We start from the raw sequence: 21,395 nt of genomic DNA, 5'->3' as shown, positions 1-21,395 counted from the left end.
TTGCCTCACATTGGTTATTGATGTCCAAAATTTCAACAAGAACGTTTATGAATTTACTGTACGTTTGAAACAATGTCTTCAACTGTAACCAAAATAAAACATATATATATATATATATTGAATACCTTGTATTAAGTGATACCCATGATTGAGTTACATGTGATTATCTACCTGGCAATAAATTTCCTTAAAATATTTTACCCTCATTTCTGTTTTTTGGAATTCTTTTGGAAAGGAGGAAATAGTCTGACAAGTAGTATAACTCCTTAACTGATCCTAGTTATCCGACATATACACCAGTCCTTCAGCGGGCGATTGAGCTTTGGTACCACGAACCAGCAGTCACCACTCCTGTACTGAAACTCATGGCAGAACTAGCGCAGAGCAGGTAAGTGGTGGTAATGAACCACGGAAGTCTGATCATTGGTCTTCTACATCACATGTTTATTGAATTAAACTGATCCGGTCATGACTTGAGTGATTAATGGGAGCCAATATAGAGGTTATTTGAGCAAGGCACTGATTACTGTATAGATCAGAATCAGAAGAAAGGGAAAGTGGAGGTTACAATTAAGTTCTGTTCAGAGTTACATGTAATTTTCAGATTTAAATGTTTGAAAAATTATTTTGAGATGGAAATATTTCATTTGTAGGTCTCAGCGGTTACTGTTTGATGTTTCTTCACCGAACGGATATCTACTATTTAGAGAAGTCAGCAAGATGATTGTCACATATGGTAGGTATTATTTGTTTTTGGGTCGGTAGGAGACAGATACAGAACTAGGTTGTAATGGAGAGATTAACCTTGGTCTGCTTTAAGAGATTCATATTTTCTTATCAATTTATTAGTTGCCCAGAACTGTAACTTGACCTTGGAAATATCAATTTATTAGTTGCCCAGAACTGTAACTTGACCTTGGAAATTACGCAATAGCAGAAGTTATTTACAAATCTGGAAGGTCAAAACATAATCAAATAGACATGGCCATGCAAGCGTCAAGAGTCAAAATATTTTCTTCAGGTTGGTAAATATATATGTAGCCGAAAAGACCCGCCTATTTAATTACAATCTTGTAAACGTCTACTTAATTACAATCTTGTAAACTTCAAACCTTGTACACAAGATTACAGCATATCCGAAAAAGACCTCTCAGTTTAATTACAACTATGTACACTTCAGACCTCAGACATAAGACTATAGTGTAGACAAAAAGACCCTACTTTAATTACAATCTTGAACACTTAACACCTTCGTACATAGGACTATAGTGTAGCCAGAAAGGCCTTGATTTGAATACAGCCTTGTACACTTCACACCACAGTGTACATGTACTTCACCTGTCATTTGTCTGATAACGGTAACAGAGTACAGTTAATGAAATGCCGTCCTCAAAATGCAATACTATTTTGATAAATACGAGACTAAAAACTAATTTTGGAGAGTCAAAATAGTACACTCAAGGCTCAGGTAAAAGCAATGTAGCCATCATTCATATTTTGAAAAAATGTAAGAAGCAGAAAACCAATGTGGCCTTTGTTTGTTTCAGGATCCCGAGTATTATCATTGGGTGATATACCAAAGGACAGAACCTATCCGATGAAGTATCCTTTTGTTTTATCTGTTGGACTTGGATGTTGTAGTACAGCGTCTACATCTGTCCGGTTAAAGTTTTGGTGCAAGTTTCTTCAGTGGTCTACAGTTCAATCAAATCATGTGTTATTATTCTTTTTTTTGGCATGGATGTTCATATGGGGTCAGACAGGCGTATTATGCATCAATTTGCGGCGCTGTTGTTTTACTGTGGGGACTTTCAACGTATGAAGTTTCAATTTTGTGGTGAACTGGTAGATTATATGGAATGTTAAAAGTGACTTCGGAATTTGAATTAAAAAATAAAAAAATATGTTGAAATTGCATTAAAGACGCAAGGCTGGAATAGCTCAAAATCCTCCACAGTTCTTAAAATTGTTAGAGATTTTGTACAGAAATTACTCTATTGAGACAGGTTAAAAAAGCTTAAAATCTGTTTCTTTTCATCCTTGAAATTATCCTTTGCTGAATCAATGTTAAAATTTTTTGTTTGAAACTTGATGACAGTTTGATCCTTAACTGTGGCTCAGATTGAAGGGAATTTCCATTTGTTTTTCTATGTTAAAGGCAGCTTTGTGTGGGTCGTATGTAAACTTTGGTGTGTTTAGGCTCTACGGAGACGACGCGCTCGACAACGCTCTCGGAATGTTTGTCAAACTCCTACTATCAATATCACAACGGGATCTGATGGTGAGTATGATATCAAACTCCTACTATCAATATCACAACGGGATCTCACTGTGAGTATGATATCAAACTCCTACTATCAATATCACAACGGGATCTCAATGTGAGTATGATATCAAACTCCTACTATCAATATCACAACGGGATCTCACTGTGAGTATGATATCAAACCCCTACTATCAATATCACAACAGGATCTCACTGTGAGTATGATATCAAACTCCTACTGTCAATATCACAACGGGATCTCACTGTGAGTATGATATCAAACTCCTACTGTCAATATCACAACGGGATCTCACGGTGAGTATGATATCAAACTCCTACTATCAATATCACAACGGGATCTCACTGTGAGTATGATATCAAACTCCTACTGTCAATATCACAACGGGATCTCACTGTGAGTATGATATCAAACTCCTACTGTCAATATCACAACGGGATCTCACTGTGAGTATGATATCAATATCACAACAGGATCTCACTGTGAGTATGATATCAATATCACAACGGGATCTCACTGTGAGTATGATATCAAACTCCTACTGTCAATATCACAACGGGATCTCACTGTGAGTATGATATCAAACTCCTACTATCAATATCACAACGGGATCTCACTGTGAGTATGATATCAAACTCCTACTATCAATATCACAACGGGGTCTCACTGTGAGTATGATATCAAACTCCTACTATCAATATCACAACGGGATCTCACTGTGAGTATGATATCAATATCACAACGGGATCTCACTGTGAGTATGATATCAAACTCCTACTATCATATCACAACGGGATCTCACTGTGAGTATGATGTCAAACTCCTACTGTCAATATCACAACGGGATCTCACTGTGAGTATGATATCAAACTCCTACTATCAATATCACAACGGGATCTCACGGTGAGTATGATATCAATATCACAACGGGATCTCACTGTGAGTATGATATCAAACTCCTACTGTCAATATCACAACGGGATCTCACTGTGAGTATGATATCAAACTCCTATCAATATCACAACGGGATCTCACTGTGAGTATGATATCAAACTCCTACTATCAATATCACAACGGGATCTCACGGTGAGTATGATATCAAACTCCTACTGTCAATATACCTTTTCTGTGTTTGCGATCGCTTTTATGAGTATACCTTGTCTGTGAATAGGACTACCCGAAGCTGAGCCAGAACTACTACGGTCTCCTGGAATGCCTGGCCAATGATCACATGACATTTATCAGTAACCTGGAGCCTCAGGTGTTCCTCTACATCCTTACCACCATCTCAGAGGGACTTACAGCACTAGGTAGGGTGGATTATCTTCTCTTCTCGTACATTTGATTCCAATGTTTCTCAACTAGTGTTTCAACATGTTACTGCCAAGAGTTAGTGATTTAATACGAGTGATTTTAGATAGAATTTCTTAGTATATTCCATAATTTTTATTTGAAGTAAACTGTCCTTCTTCAAAGTTGATACTGTGTTTAATTGTATATTTTTATTAAGTAGTGTTTTTGATAAAAAGTAAAAATGATAAGAATTTGTGAAAATAATTCATTCACATTTTTAGAAAACCTAAGAACTCAATAATCATTTATCTTTACCTTCAGACACAATGGTTTGTACTCATTTATCTTTACCTTCAGACACAATGGTTTGTACTCATTGATCTTTACCCTTCAGACACAATGGTTTGTACTCATTGATCTTTACCCTTCAGACACAATGGTTTGTACTCATTTATCTTTACCCTTCAGACACAATGGTTTGTACTCATTTATCTTCTCCCTTCAGACACAATGGTTTGTACTCATTGATCTTTACCTTCAGACACAATGGTTTGTACTCATTTATCTTTACCTTCAGACACAATGGTTTGTACTCATTTATCTTCTCCCTTCAGACACAATGGTTTGTACTCATTTATCTTCTCCCTTCAGACACGATGGTTTGTACTCATTTATCTTCTCCCTTCAGACACAATGGTTTGTACTCATTTATCTTCTCCCTTCAGACACAATGGTTTGTACTCATTGATCTTTACCCTTCAGACACGATGGTTTGTACTCATTTATCTTTACCCTTCAGACACAATGGTTTGTACTCATTTATCTTTACCTTCAGACACAATGGTTTGTACTCATTTATCTTTACCTTCAGACACGATGGTTTGTACTCATTGATCTTTACCCTTCAGACACGATGGTTTGTACTCATTTATCTTTACCCTTCAGACACAATGGTTTGTACTCATTTATCTTTACCTTCAGACACAATGGTTTGTACTCATTGATCTTTACCTTCAGACACAATGGTTTGTACTCATTGATCTTTACCCTTCAGACACAATGGTTTGTACTCATTGATCTTTACCCTTCAGACACAATGGTTTGTACTCATTGATCTTTACCTTCAGACACAATGGTTTGTACTCATTGATCTTTACCCTTCAGACACAATGGTTTGTACTCATTGATCTTTACCCTTCAGACACAATGGTTTGTACTCATTGATCTTTACCCTTCAGACACAATGGTTTGTACTCATTGATCTTTACCTTCAGACACAATGGTTTGTACTCATTGATCTTTACCCTTCAGACACAATGGTTTGTACTCATTTATCTTCTCCCTTCAGACACAATGGTTTGTACTCATTGATCTTCTCCCTTCAGACACAATGGTTTGTACTCATTTATCTTCTCCCTTCAGACACAATGGTTTGTACTCATTGATCTTCTCCCTTCAGACACGATGGTTTGTACTCATTGATCTTTACCCTTCAGACACAATGGTTTGTACTCATTGATCTTCTCCCTTCAGACACAATGGTTTGTACTCATTCATCTTTACCCTTCAGACACAATGGTTTGTACTCATTTATCTTCTCCCTTCAGACACAATGGTTTGTACTCATTCATCTTTACCCTTCAGACACAATGGTTTGTACTCATTTATCTTCTCCCTTCAGACACAATGGTTTGTACTCATTTATCTTCTCCCTTCAGACACAATGGTTTGTACTCATTTATCTTTACCCTTCAGACACAATGGTTTGTACTCATTTATCTTTACCCTTCAGACACAATGGTTTGTACTCATTTATCTTCTCCCTTCAGACACAATGGTTTGTACTCATTTATCTTTACCTTCAGACACAATGGTTTGTACTCATTTATCTTCTCCCTTCAGACACAATGGTTTGTACTCATTTATCTTTACCCTTCAGACACAATGGTTTGTACTCATTGATCTTTACCCTTCAGACACAATGGTTTGTACTCATTTATCTTTACCTTCAGACACAATGGTTTGTACTCATTTATCTTTACCTTCAGACACAATGGTTTGTACTCATTGATCTTTACCCTTCAGACACAATGGTTTGTACTCATTGATCTTTACCCTTCAGACACAATGGTTTGTACTCATTGATCTTTACCCTTCAGACACAATGGTTTGTACTCATTTATCTTTACCTTCAGACACAATGGTTTGTACTCATTTATCTTTACCTTCAGACACAATGGTTTGTACTCATTGATCTTTACCCTTCAGACACAATGGTTTGTACTCATTTATCTTTACCTTCAGACACAATGGTTTGTACTCATTGATCTTTACCCTTCAGACACAATGGTTTGTACTCATTTATCTTTACCTTCAGACACAATGGTTTGTACTCATTGATCTTTACCCTTCAGACACAATGGTTTGTACTCATTGATCTTTACCCTTCAGACACAATGGTTTGTACTCATTTATCTTCTCCCTTCAGACACAATGGTTTGTACTCATTTATCTTCTACCTTCAGACACAATGGTTTGTACTCATTGATCTTTACCCTTCAGACACAATGGTTTGTACTCATTTATCTTCTACCTTCAGACACAATGGTTTGTACTCATTGATCTTTACCCTTCAGACACAATGGTTTGTACTCATTTATCTTTACCCTTCAGACACAATGGTTTGTACTCATTTATCTTTACCTTCAGACACAATGGTTTGTACTCATTTATCTTCTCCCTTCAGACACAATGGTTTGTACTCATTGATCTTTACCTTCAGACACAATGGTTTGTACTCATTTATCTTTACCTTCAGACACAATGGTTTGTACTCATTGATCTTTACCTTCAGACACAATGGTTTGTACTCATTGATCTTTACCCTTCAGACACAATGGTTTGTACTCATTGATCTTTACCTTCAGACACAATGGTTTGTACTCATTGATCTTTACCCTTCAGACACAATGGTTTGTACTCATTTATCTTCTCCCTTCAGACACAATGGTTTGTACTCATTTATCTTCTACCTTCAGACACAATGGTTTGTACTCATTGATCTTTACCCTTCAGACACAATGGTTTGTACTCATTTATCTTTACCCTTCAGACACAATGGTTTGTACTCATTTATCTTTACCTTCAGACACAATGGTTTGTACTCATTTATCTTCTCCCTTCAGACACAATGGTTTGTACTCATTGATCTTTACCTTCAGACACAATGGTTTGTACTCATTTATCTTTACCTTCAGACACAATGGTTTGTACTCATTGATCTTTACCTTCAGACACAATGGTTTGTACTCATTGATCTTTACCCTTCAGACACAATGGTTTGTACTCATTGATCTTTACCTTCAGACACAATGGTTTGTACTCATTTATCTTCTCCCTTCAGACACAATGGTTTGTACTCATTGATCTTTACCCTTCAGACACAATGGTTTGTACTCATTGATCTTTACCTTCAGACACAATGGTTTGTACTCATTGATCTTTACCCTTCAGACACAATGGTTTGTACTCATTTATCTTTACCCTTCAGACACAATGGTTTGTACTCATTGATCTTTACCCTTCAGACACAATGGTTTGTACTCATTGATCTTTACCCTTCAGACACAATGGTTTGTACTCATTGATCTTTACCCTTCAGACACAATGGTTTGTACTCATTGATCTTTACCCTTCAGACACAATGGTTTGTACTCATTGATCTTTACCCTTCAGACACAATGGTTTGTACTCATTGATCTTTACCCTTCAGACACAATGGTTTGTACTCATTGATCTTTACCCTTCAGACACAATGGTTTGTACTCATTGATCTTTACCCTTCAGACACAATGGTTTGTACTCATTTATCTTTACCCTTCAGACACAATGGTTTGTACTCATTTATCTTCTCCCTTCAGACACAATGGTTTGTACTCATTGATCTTTACCCTTCAGACACAATGGTTTGTACTCATTGATCTTTACCCTTCAGACACGATGGTTTGTACTCATTTATCTTCTCCCTTCAGACACAATGGTTTGTACTCATTGATCTTTACCCTTCAGACACAATGGTTTGTACTCATTTATCTTCTCCCTTCAGACACGATGGTTTGTACTCATTTATCTTCTCCCTTCAGACACAATGGTTTGTACTCATTGATCTTTACCCTTCAGACACAATGGTTTGTACTCATTTATCTTTACCTTCAGACACGATGGTTTGTACTCATTTATCTTTACCTTCAGACACGATGGTTTGTACTCATTTATCTTTACCCTTCAGACACAATGGTTTGTACTCATTGATCTTTACCCTTCAGACACAATGGTTTGTACTCATTTATCTTACCCTTCAGACACAATGGTTTGTACTCATTTATCTTTACCTTCAGACACGATGGTTTGTACTCATTTATCTTTACCTTCAGACACGATGGTTTGTACTCATTTATCTTTACCCTTCAGACACAATGGTTTGTACTCATTGATCTTTACCCTTCAGACACAATGGTTTGTACTCATTGATCTTTACCTTCAGACACGATGGTTTGTACTCATTGATCTTTACCCTTCAGACACAATGGTTTGTACTCATTTATCTTTACCCTTCAGACACAATGGTTTGTACTCATTGATCTTTACCCTTCAGACACAATGGTTTGTACTCATTGATCTTTACCCTTCAGACACAATGGTTTGTACTCATTGATCTTTACCCTTCAGACACAATGGTTTGTACTCATTGATCTTTACCCTTCAGACACAATGGTTTGTACTCATTGATCTTTACCCTTCAGACACAATGGTTTGTACTCATTGATCTTTACCTTCAGACACAATGGTTTGTACTCATTTATCTTTACCTTCAGACACAATGGTTTGTACTCATTGATCTTTACCCTTCAGACACAATGGTTTGTACTCATTTATCTTACCTTCAGACACAATGGTTTGTACTCATTGATCTTTACCCTTCAGACACAATGGTTTGTACTCATTGATCTTTACCCTTCAGACACAATGGTTTGTACTCATTTATCTTTACCTTCAGACACAATGGTTTGTACTCATTTATCTTTACCCTTCAGACACAATGGTTTGTACTCATTGATCTTTACCCTTCAGACACAATGGTTTGTACTCATTGATCTTTACCCTTCAGACACAATGGTTTGTACTCATTTATCTTTACCTTCAGACACAATGGTTTGTACTCATTTATCTTTACCCTTCAGACACAATGGTTTGTACTCATTGATCTTTACCCTTCAGACACGATGGTTTGTACTCATTTATCTTTACCCTTCAGACACAATGGTTTGTACTCATTTATCTTTACCCTTCAGACACAATGGTTTGTACTCATTTATCTTTACCCTTCAGACACAATGGTTTGTACTCATTGATCTTTACCCTTCAGACACAATGGTTTGTACTCATTTATCTTTACCCTTCAGACACAATGGTTTGTACTCATTGATCTTTACCCTTCAGACACAATGGTTTGTACTCATTTATCTTCTCCCTTCAGACACAATGGTTTGTACTCATTTATCTTTACCTTCAGACACAATGGTTTGTACTCATTTATCTTTACCCTTCAGACACAATGGTTTGTACTCATTGATCTTTACCCTTCAGACACGATGGTTTGTACTCATTTATCTTTACCCTTCAGACACAATGGTTTGTACTCATTTATCTTTACCCTTCAGACACAATGGTTTGTACTCATTTATCTTTACCCTTCAGACACAATGGTTTGTACTCATTGATCTTTACCCTTCAGACACAATGGTTTGTACTCATTTATCTTTACCCTTCAGACACAATGGTTTGTACTCATTGATCTTTACCCTTCAGACACAATGGTTTGTACTCATTGATCTTTACCCTTCAGACACAATGGTTTGTACTCATTTATCTTTACCCTTCAGACACAATGGTTTGTACTCATTGATCTTTACCCTTCAGACACAATGGTTTGTACTCATTTATCTTTACCCTTCAGACACAATGGTTTGTACTCATTGATCTTTACCCTTCAGACACAATGGTTTGTACTCATTGATCTTTACCCTTCAGACACAATGGTTTGTACTCATTGATCTTTACCCTTCAGACACAATGGTTTGTACTCATTTATCTTTACCCTTCAGACACAATGGTTTGTACTCATTTATCTTTACCCTTCAGACACAATGGTTTGTACTCATTTATCTTTACCCTTCAGACACAATGGTTTGTACTCATTTATCTTCTCCCTTCAGACACAATGGTTTGTACTCATTGATCTTTACCCTTCAGACACAATGGTTTGTACTCATTTATCTTTACCCTTCAGACACAATGGTTTGTACTCATTTATCTTTACCCTTCAGACACAATGGTTTGTACTCATTTATCTTTACCCTTCAGACACAATGGTTTGTACTCATTGATCTTCTCCCTTCAGACACGATGGTTTGTACTCATTTATCTTTACCCTTCAGACACAATGGTTTGTACTCATTTATCTTTACCCTTCAGACACAATGGTTTGTACTCATTGATCTTTACCCTTCAGACACAATGGTTTGTACTCATTGATCTTTACCCTTCAGACACAATGGTTTGTACTCATTGATCTTCTCCCTTCAGACACAATGGTTTGTACTCATTTATCTTTACCCTTCAGACACAATGGTTTGTACTCATTTATCTTTACCTTCAGACACAATGGTTTGTACTCATTTATCTTTACCCTTCAGACACAATGGTTTGTACTCATTTATCTTTACCCTTCAGACACAATGGTTTGTACTCATTTATCTTCTCCCTTCAGACACAATGGTTTGTACTCATTTATCTTTACCCTTCAGACACAATGGTTTGTACTCATTGATCTTTACCCTTCAGACACAATGGTTTGTACTCATTTATCTTTACCCTTCAGACACAATGGTTTGTACTCATTGATCTTTACCCTTCAGACACAATGGTTTGTACTCATTTATCTTTACCCTTCAGACACAATGGTTTGTACTCATTTATCTTTACCTTCAGACACAATGGTTTGTACTCATTTATCTTCTCCCTTCAGACACAATGGTTTGTACTCATTGATCTTTACCTTCAGACACAATGGTTTGTACTCATTGATCTTTACCTTCAGACACAATGGTTTGTACTCATTTATCTTCTCCCTTCAGACACAATGGTTTGTACTCATTGATCTTTACCTTCAGACACAATGGTTTGTACTCATTGATCTTTACCTTCAGACACAATGGTTTGTACTCATTTATCTTCTCCCTTCAGACACAATGGTTTGTACTCATTTATCTTTACCCTTCAGACACAATGGTTTGTACTCATTTATCTTTACCCTTCAGACACAATGGTTTGTACTCATTTATCTTTACCCTTCAGACACAATGGTTTGTACTCATTTATCTTTACCCTTCAGACACAATGGTTTGTACTCATTTATCTTTACCCTTCAGACACAATGGTTTGTACTCATTGATCTTTACCTTCAGACACAATGGTTTGTACTCATTGATCTTTACCTTCAGACACAATGGTTTGTACTCATTTATCTTTACCTTCAGACACAATGGTTTGTACTCATTGATCTTTACCCTTCAGACACAATGGTTTGTACTCATTGATCTTTACCCTTCAGACACAATGGTTTGTACTCATTGATCTTTACCTTCAGACACAATGGTTTGTACTCATTGATCTTTACCTTCAGACACAATGGTTTGTACTCATTTATCTTCTCCCTTCAGACACGATGGTTTGTACTCATTTATCTTCTCCCTTCAGACACAATGGTTTGTACTCATTGATCTTTACCCTTCAGACACAATGGTTTGTACTCATTTATCTTCTCCCTTCAGACACAATGGTTTGTACTCATTTATCTTTACCCTTCAGACACAATGGTTTGTACTCATTTATCTTTACCCTTCAGACACAATGGTTTGTACGGGGTGCTGTGCTACCCTTGATACCATCATCACATACTTGTTCAAACGCCTCACGACCAAAAAGAAGAAATCTCACCCGGGAACGGTTCCTGACAGCGAGGCCTTCCTGCGTATTCTCGAACTCCATCCTGATATCCTCCAACAGGTGTTGTACCAGTTATTCTGTCCATGCTGAGCATTGATTAAGCAAAAACATGTCCAAACTGAACTTAAGTTGTCCTTTTATAAAAAGACAAAAACCTGTCCAGACTGAACTTAAGTTGTCCTTTTATAAAAAGACAAAAACCTGTCCAGACTGAACTTAAGTTGTCCTTTTATAAAAAGACAAAAACCTGTCCAGACTGAACTTAAGTTGTCCTTTTATAAAAAGACAAAAACCTGTCCAAACTAAGCTAAGTTGTCCTTTTACCAGAAGACCTGTGTAAATTGGAATTATCTTAAAAAAACCCAGTATCCTACCAAAAAGCCTGTCTAAACTGACCAAGAGTTTATATACTTTAACGGATATCATTCTGACTTGAACTTGGACTATTAGAGGACAAATATCGCTTATATAAAAGAAACACTGTCTCAAAGGAACCCTGAATAATCAGAAAACCTATCTAAACCGAACCCAGAATAATCTTGACTCAGGATGCATTATTTTGTACCTTGAATATTTTGATACATCTCTAACCCCTGAGGAATGTCTGCTTCCTGGTAAAAAATTACAAACTCAATTTCTATCTGCTTTAGATGCTGTCAACTGTACTAAATATCATCATGTTTGAAGATTGTCGTAACCAATGGTCCATGTCCAGGCCGCTATTAGGTCTTATCTTACTAAATGAGGAGGTATGTATTCGTCTTCACACATTTCACTGAAATAAGAGGTATGTATAGTTGTGGTAGTCTTCAATGACTGAATCATGTTCATGTTGCTTTCTCTCAAAAACCAGCTATGAATATGTCATCTCCATTTAACTCAACATATTGATATGGCTGGACCCCTCCATTTGAACAAGTTAAGTGTTGTATTAATCTGTATTTACCTGAGCAGGGGGTGTAATCTGTATTTACCTGAGCACGGGGTGTAATCTGTATTTACCTGAGCAGGGGGTGTAGTCCTAACAAACTTCTATTAGGTGAGCTAGTACAAACAGTCTTTTCTCTCAACCTGAACAGGTGTATCCACAATTATTCTGGTGATACAGGTGTATCCACAATTATTCTAGTGATACAGGTGTATCCACAATTCTGGTGACACAGGTATATCCACAGTTATTCTGGTGATACAGGTGTGTCCACAATTATTCTAGTGATACAGGTGTATCCACAATTATTCTGGTGATTGTACAAAAGACACACCAGATATTAGCACCTTTCAAAACGAATTGTTAGATACAGTAGAGTCAAAATGAATTGGACTGCACCATAACACAGCTATGACTCGTCAGTGATGTTAGAGACATCATACAGCTGTTTTGCCCTTCTAGGACTCGTCAGTGATGTAAGGACATAATACAGCTGTTTCAGCCTTCTAGGACTCGCCAGTGATGTTAGAGACATCATACATCTGTTTCGTCCTTCTATTACTCGTCAGTGATGTTAGGGACCGGACAACATACAGCTGTTTCGTCCTTTTATTACTCGTCAGTGATGTTAGGGACATCATACAGCTGTTTGTCCTTCTATGACTCGTCAGTGATGTTAGGGACATCATACAGCTGTTTGTCCTTATATGGCTCATCCCTGATGCATATTCTTGTCTCACCATAGGGTTGAGGGTTAGAGTTAGGGATTCCTCAGTGATATGTGTGAACATTGCATGGTATATAAGACAGGGTAGGAAAAAGCTACCGTACACACTCTTGGAGTTGAGATGTGAAATCTCTATACTCAGATTAAGATTCCTCAGTTGTAAAACACATGTTGACCTTGGTAACTTCAGGATGAGGTTACCTATCACTCCCAAGTGGAGTACACTATTAGTCTCACAGACATATTCTAGTGGGTAAGAATAATACGTGTCGCTTCTCTTGAGTTATCAAAATGTAATGATCAAGTGTACAGTAAAATGTTGTGTTTAATATCCAGTTACTGCTTGGTTATATTTCAGTACTTTAACAAGTTACGAGACAGTATCATCTCCAGTCAGCCTGGGGATAAACAACAGAGGATGGTCCAGTGCTTTGAGAACTTAATGAATGGAATTGAACGGTCACTTTTGACCAAAAACAGAGATAGGTAAGATTTTCATTGTCAATTTTTCTAGTGACTGATTCATCAGGCAATAAGCCTATGCCCGATAAGAATCCATGTCTATTGCAGTTCAGTAAAAAGATGAATAAAGTTAACAAATACTATTTCTTTATACTGTAATACCCCCCACCCTTACTTTGCTGCTTTGCCAAGGTTCTTGGTCAGTTATACCTACATGATGATTTCACTCTCAACTAACACAGGTGTCCCTCATGACTTACGGATCTCATAAAAACAGTGATGAAGAATGTTTGAAAGTTTTACCAACATGATTTAGCATTAAAACAAATATTTAAACAATGCCTCTGTTAAATAACTCCCAATATTTATATGATCTTGTAGGTAAAGTTTCCAATCTCATAAAATAAAATAAATTTCTTATTTCTGTTTCATGTTTGTCATGTTTTAAGTTATTATCGGGATAAATTTATCAATTTTTGAACTCAAGGATTTCAATAGTCAAGTTTTCATCGATTGATTGATTGGATTTTTATATTTCAGGTTTACACAGAATTTGTCAGTGTTTCGTCGGGATGTGAATGACTCTTTAAAAGCCCCCGGCGGCCAAAGTCCAATTCCTTCTTCTTCCTCACTGGACATGATGAGTTACAGCTAATATTAGTGTTCTGGTGTGAGTGTGTTTCTAGGTAATCTCTTAAGTGTCGCTCGGCCTCGGTTCTGCGACTAGTGGTGTGGACGGACATTGTCTGGATAACTGGACACTAAGCTATGGTGAGCATGGTCATTTTAGTGTTGAACATTTGTTATGGAGTGGCTAATCATTTACTGGACTTCTTTGAGGTCATGTGGATTATCATTATCATCATCGTCAGCCTGGATATGGATGTATTCAACATTTGTGTCGACTGTGATTTCTCAGGCCCAGAAAACAGGACTCCAGAGAAAATTGGAAAAAAAATATTCTGGTATAGACCAGAAAAATACAATGTGTGCTACTGTGTGCTAGCAGAAAGTTTGTTAAAGAGCAACATGTTCAGAAAAGTGTGAAATATCTTTATGAGTTGCTGTCAAATTTGGATTTATTCAATTAACAGTTATTGGTTTGGAATCTGCACTTGGTTGTGTACACTTTTAGCCATTGTTCTTCACTAGACGATGCTGATTTAAACAAGTCTGTTATATGGCTTGTTTACGTAAGGTAACAGTTTTAATACACTACACATATCTCATGGTTTCAGTTAAAATACTTTTTCACTGTGAAATCCAGAAGTCAACTGTTGGAATGAATTTGATATCACATAGGGTGGTTTATAAAACACAGCTGGTGGGGGAGATGAATCAAAATCAGAAATTATTGAACAATTTCTGCTTAATAGCATATACATCTGTTAATGTAAAATGTCAGATGAAGTTAAACTTAGTGAATGTTATATAAGATAGAAATTGTGGGTGATAGGGTGTTTTCATAGCAACAGTGTGATATGCATGGATTTAGTTTGAAATGTGCCTGTGTGAGAGTGTTTGTCTCGTGAGGGTGTTTATCTGACTCGTGTGAGGGTGTTTGTCTGACTCACATGAGGGTGTATTTGTCTTATAAAGGGTGTTTAAGATGACATGTTCCCTTCATCAGTGGTAGTGTTTGTAAATGTGTGGTCATGCATTGATTGGTGTACATGTACGATTGTTTGTGAGGGCATGCATTGATTGGTGTACATGAACCAGTGTTTGTGAGGGCATGCATTGATTGGTGTACATGTACCAGTGTTTGTGAGGGCATATATTGATCGGTGTACATGTACCTGTTTGTGAGGGCATATATTGATTGGTGTACATGTACCAATGTTTGTGAGGGCATGCATTGATTGGTGTACATGTACCAGAGTTTGTGAGGGCATGCATTGATTGGTGTAAATGTACCAGTGTTTGTGAGGGCATGCATTGATTGGTGTACATGTACCGGTGTTTGTGAGGGCATGCATTGATTGGTGTACATGTACCAGTGTTTGTGAGGGCATGCATTGATTGGTGTACATGCACCAGTGTTTGTGAGGGCATGCATTGATTGGTGTACATGTACCGGTGTTTGTGAGGGCATGCATTGATTGGTGTACATGTACCAGTGTTTGTGAGGGCATGCATTGATTGGTGTACATGCACCAGTGTTTGTGAGGGCATGCAGTGTTTGGTGTACATGAACCAGTGTTTGTGAGGGTATGCATTGATTGGTGTACATGCACTAGTGTTTGTGAGGGCATGCAGTGTTTGGTGTACATGCACCAATGTTTGTGAGGGCATGCAGTGTTTGGTGTACATGAACCAGTGTTTGTGAGGGCATGCATTGATTGGTGTACATGTACCGTGTTTGTGAGGGCACACATTGATTGGTGTACATGCACCAGTGTTTGTGAGGGCATGCATTGATTGGTGTACATGTACCAGTTTGTGAGGGCATGCACATGAACCAGTGTTTGAGAGGGCATGCATTGATTGGTGTATATGTACCAGTGTTTGTGAGGGCATGCAGTGTTTGGTGTACATGTACCAATATTTGTGAGGGCATGCAGTGTTTGGTGTACATGTACCAATATTTGTGAGGGCATGCATTGATTGGTGTACATGTACCAGTGTTTGTGAGGGCATGCTGTACATGTAATGTCTGTAAAAAATATGTTTTGAGAGCATGTTTAGTTGGTCTGATTGTGATTATACTGTATGTTCATGGGGTCTGATAATCCATGTTAACAAGTATTTTGAAATTTGAGATAATAATCAATTAAGACTTCATCATTAAGCTAAAAGAAACTTGACTCTGAATTGCTCTACAGATTGTTGTGTAGTTGCTAGTTGGTATGTAACACTTGTAGGTAGAAACAGTCATATTTACAATATCCGAGGTAGAACAATCTATAAAAAAGTGCTTGAATTTATGATAGAAGCCTTGAAAAGTGCTGAATCACTATTTCTAAAATTTACTTAAATAAAAGTGCTTTATACGAGAAAAATATAATACATATGTACGTCTACTTTGAAATTATGTGTACACTATCTTGTACATTGAATATTGTTTGAAAATTAAAACAAAGGAATTAACATATATTGAAAACTATGATTTTACAGAATTAGAAATTTCAAAATCATATACAGGCGGAGAGAAAATAGTAGATAATCCTTACTTTATGAAAATAATATAACATTGGGTACTCAAACTATTGTTTGGACATCGGCTCATGTCATGGTCAGTTGTTTGGACATCGGCTCATGTCATGGTCAGTTGTTGGGACATCGGCTCATGTCATGGTCAATTGTTTGGACATCGGCTCATGTCATGGTCAGTTGTTTGGACATTGCTAATTCTAAATTGCTAATTCTAAATATGCCACTCGCATCACTCAGATTTCTGAAACAGTCATTGACAAATAATTTATTGATGAATATCTCTCCTCAAAACAAAATATTGCTATTTGCCTGGTAGTTTTGTACTAAAAAATAGAAAACATGCACATGATCACAAGATGTGTTTTAATCATGATATATACAAATACTCTTGGCATTTTGTTGCAAATGCTGTCCTGAAAAGTGCTTGTACTCCTATTAAAAAAGTGCTCGATTTACATACCATTAACACTGAATGTACAGTTGTATATGCTTTTTTTATGCTAGATAGTACTTCAACATTTATAACAAAAAGTGCTCTATTTACAAATTATGACCATGTGTAAGATATGTTTAATATAAAGAACTCATGTCATTATGCTGCCTTGGTCAGATAAAAATGTCACCTCGCTGTATCAGTGCTTTCCTATAGAGATCTCCTTTGTTCATTGATAAAACACTATGTACTAGATTCTATATAGTGATAACTCCATTAGTAGACCGTGCCCAGTCTCTCCTTGGATGGACTTCAAATTCATCCTACATGAAATAATTAAATCATTAGGAATTATGTCAACATGTCCTGGTTCACATGTCAACAACATGTCCTGGTTCACATGTCAACAACATGCCCTGGTTCACATGTCAACAACATGTCCTGGTTCACATGTCAACAACATGTCCTGGTTCACATATCTGTTAATGTCACCATGTCCTGGTTCACATGTCAACAACATGTCCTGGTTCACATATCTGTTTATGTCAACATGTCCTGGTTCACATGTCAACAACATGTCCTGGTTCACATGTCAACAGCATGTCCTGGTTCACATATCTGTTAATGTCAACATGTCCTGGTTCACATGTCAACAACATGTCCTGGTTCACATGTCTGTTCATGCCAACATGCTCAGCTGGTTCACATGTCAACATGTCCTGGTTAACATTTTCATTAAGACTACCAAACTTGGTATACAATTAGAAACAGATGGTAGAGTATTACATGCTAAAAGTAGGTCACAGGGACCTACATGTCTCTTTATATATTAGAATATGTAGGATCACCAGACCTCATACAGGGACACATAGTAGATCTATCAATTCCCTAATTAATCAAATAGATATATGTAGAACAGTAAAATACTGTTGCAGTAAAACTTTTGTAAGACGATATAAATTTCGACTGATTATGATGAAAGTTAAATATCCCTAATTTCTCATCAAATTTATTTTTAAAATTCCTGTAAGGAATTGTCTAAATAACATCCTGTGGCCCTGTTGAATGTGTCATAAACACATTTTACTATATCACGCCCTCGTGTGGCCCTGTTGAATGTGTCATAAACACATTTTACTATATCACGCCCTCGTGTGGCCCTGTTGAATGTGTCATAAACACATTTTACTATATCACGCCCTCGTGTGGCCCTGTTGAATGTGTCATAAACACATTTTACTATATCACGCCCTCGTGTGGCCCTGTTGAATGTGTTATAAACACATTTTACTATATCATGCCTTCGTGTGGCCCTCGTCTTGGGGGGACGGGGAGGGGGAAATTATAGCATCATTGTGTGATAAGAGGGATATGATAGTATCATGGTGTGACTGGGTGAAGGAAATAATAGTATGATGTGACTGGGTGAGGGAAATGATAGCATCATAGTGAGACTGGGAGAGGGAAATTTTATCATCATAGTGTGACTGCAGGGGGAGGGAAATTATAGCATTATGTTATGACTGGGTGAGGGAAATAATTGTATCAGGGTGTGACTGGGTGAGGGAAAATTTAGCATCATAGTGAGACTGGGAGAGGGAAATTTTATCATCATAGTGTGACTGCAGGGGGAGGGAAATTATAGCATTATGTTATGACTGGGTGAGGGAAATAATTGTATCAGGGTGTGACTGGGTGAGGGAAAATTTAGCATCATAGTGAGACTGGGAGAGGGAAATTTTATCATCATAGTGTGACTGCAGGGGGAGGGAAATTATAGCATTATGTTATGACTGGGTGAGGGAAATGATGGCATCGTGGTGTGACTGGGCTAGAGAAATGTCTTGGGAGTTGTGTTTGTGTCTGCTTTTAGAAGTCGGGATACATCTGTCACATGTATTTGCTCACGTGTGTCACTATTGAGCATCGTACATCGCTAGCAGTGATATATACATGCTTCCTGAGGGTACGGTTTCTGAACGAAATTAACTGTTTTCCATGTTGTTATTCTATAGTATGTTGTTTGGAGGAAATAAAATATGATTGATTATGATATTTCTGTTGTTGTGTGAATCCTTCTCTCTAGCTTATTACCCGAGACTCGTGGGAGTGTTTATTGCTACAAGATATCAAACCCCTGGCTGATGTAGGTGAAACTTGCTTTGAAAAGGTCCTGACCAAATATCTAAGTGAAAATAAAGTTCAATATGGCCACCATTTTAGAAATCTATTTAGAAGTTATAAATCAAATATGATTAGTGTCACAAGAATGTTGAAAGGACTTTCCTGAACAGCTGCTACTGTTTTAACATCTAAATGTATCGAGGATGATAAATTATTAAGTTGTTTATTCACCATGACACAACTTTACATTGTTTAGATTATACTAATAAAAACTACACCACACTGAGAATTGATGACCATTTTATCATATGATGATTGGCATAACTTAACATATTGAGTTTAATTTGATATTAAAACAAGAGGCCCAGTGGGCCTGTGTCACTCGCCTATTGATTACAACTTCAAAGTTGATTATGTCATTATGTTAATGTTAAGCTTATTATCTTTTCATTCAATTGATATTCAAAGAAGTGTCAGTTTATTCATTGAAACATATCTTTTAGCCCTCCAGCCTAGCATACTACTGGCCCAATATCATAACCTCTATTGATAGTAATAGAATCTTCAAGGGACCTGCCAGAAAGTTTAAAACAATACTGGTAGTCCTCCATCCCCGCTTGCTTCTCTCTCTCTCTCTCGATATCATGACACTGTGTCTATTTGTTTATGAGAAAAAGTTTGACACTTGCTGCTTGTGACCTTGAAAGTATGGGAAGGTTATTCATTTGAACAAACCTGGCAGTCCTTCATCCCAACATGCTACTGGCCATACATCATAACCCTGGGCCTCTTTAATGAGAAAAAGTTGTTTAAAACAGTGTGACCTTGAATGTAGGTCAAGGTCATTATTTGCAAAATTTGGTAGTCCTTCTTACCATGATGCTACAGGCCCAATATGACAATATGTGTCATGGTTAATGAGCTGTGTATTTTGAATGTAGGTCAAGGTCGTTCATTTCACAAATTCGGTAGCCCTTCATACCAACATGCTATAGGCCCAATATGACCATATGCGTCATGGTTAATGAGCTGTGTATCTTGAATGTAGGTCAATGTCATTCATTTCACTTTGGTAGTCCTTCTCACCAACATGTTACAGGCCCAACATGACCATATGCCTCGTGGTTAATGATCATGAGCAGTATATCTTGAATGTAGGTCAAGGTCATTCATTTTACAAATTTGTTGCCCTTCATACCAAATGAGAAGTTGTGTGAATGTTTTAACATGTATTATTCCTATGAACTTGAATGAAATGCTGTTGTCCTTCATCTGAGTAGACTACTGGCCAAATGTTATGAACTTTGGATCTCATGGTTAATGAGCAGGAGTTGTTTAAAGATTTCAACACAGTTGATCCCTGTGACATTGAAAGTATATCAAGGTCACTTGTTTCAACGAACTTGGAAGTCCATCTCAACATTTTACTGGTCCAATATCTTGATCGCTGGTCTCTTTATTTTTGAGAGGTTATTAAAAGATTTTCACACATTTGACCCGTGACCTTGAAAGTAGGTCAATGTGATTTATTTGAGCTATCTGGGAAGCCTTTCGTCCCAGCATGCTACTGGCACAATATCATGACCCTGTGCCTCATGGATATTTGATTAGAAGAAGTTGTTCATAAGGGAAAAGTTGACGACGAACACTGCACCACTACAACTGAGCTAACATGAAATTCAAAGTAGACATATTGACCTAAGACCTTTGGTGACCTTTATATTGACATTTAACTTAACTTTTCATTGCTATATGATAAGCAAATGAGAAGTACCGGTATAACATATTGAAACAATTGAAACAATTTGACCTGTGACCTTTATTTACTTATATGTTGACCTTTGACATCATTTACATTGTTATTTGATATGCACATGAAAGAAAGGATTTATTAACTATTTATCTGCACTATTCCATCAA

At 37.1% G+C, this 21,395-nt stretch overlaps 1 protein-coding gene across 1 annotated transcript in view; it reads left to right on the top strand.

Annotated features, from left to right (window-relative positions):
• LOC117339959 (exportin-7-like) overlaps positions 1–19,406 on the top strand; it is a 47,176-nt gene extending 27,770 nt beyond the window's left edge. Inside the window, exons 21-29 of the mRNA XM_033901682.1 lie at positions 281–388; positions 654–736; positions 1,548–1,602; positions 2,122–2,281; positions 3,457–3,595; positions 11,545–11,705; positions 12,296–12,394; positions 13,659–13,786; positions 14,303–19,406. Coding sequence (XP_033757573.1) covers positions 281–388; positions 654–736; positions 1,548–1,602; positions 2,122–2,281; positions 3,457–3,595; positions 11,545–11,705; positions 12,296–12,394; positions 13,659–13,786; positions 14,303–14,417 — 1,048 coding nt within the window. The 3' untranslated portion in view covers positions 14,418–19,406. The remainder of the gene's footprint in view (positions 1–280; positions 389–653; positions 737–1,547; positions 1,603–2,121; positions 2,282–3,456; positions 3,596–11,544; positions 11,706–12,295; positions 12,395–13,658; positions 13,787–14,302) is intronic.
• The last annotated feature ends 1,989 nt before the right edge of the window (positions 19,407–21,395 follow it).

Source organism: Pecten maximus, chromosome 12, assembly GCF_902652985.1.
Source record: "Pecten maximus chromosome 12, xPecMax1.1, whole genome shotgun sequence".
Classification (NCBI taxonomy): domain Eukaryota; kingdom Metazoa; phylum Mollusca; class Bivalvia; order Pectinida; family Pectinidae; genus Pecten; species Pecten maximus.
This window is presented reverse-complemented; position numbering and strand designations above follow the sequence as displayed.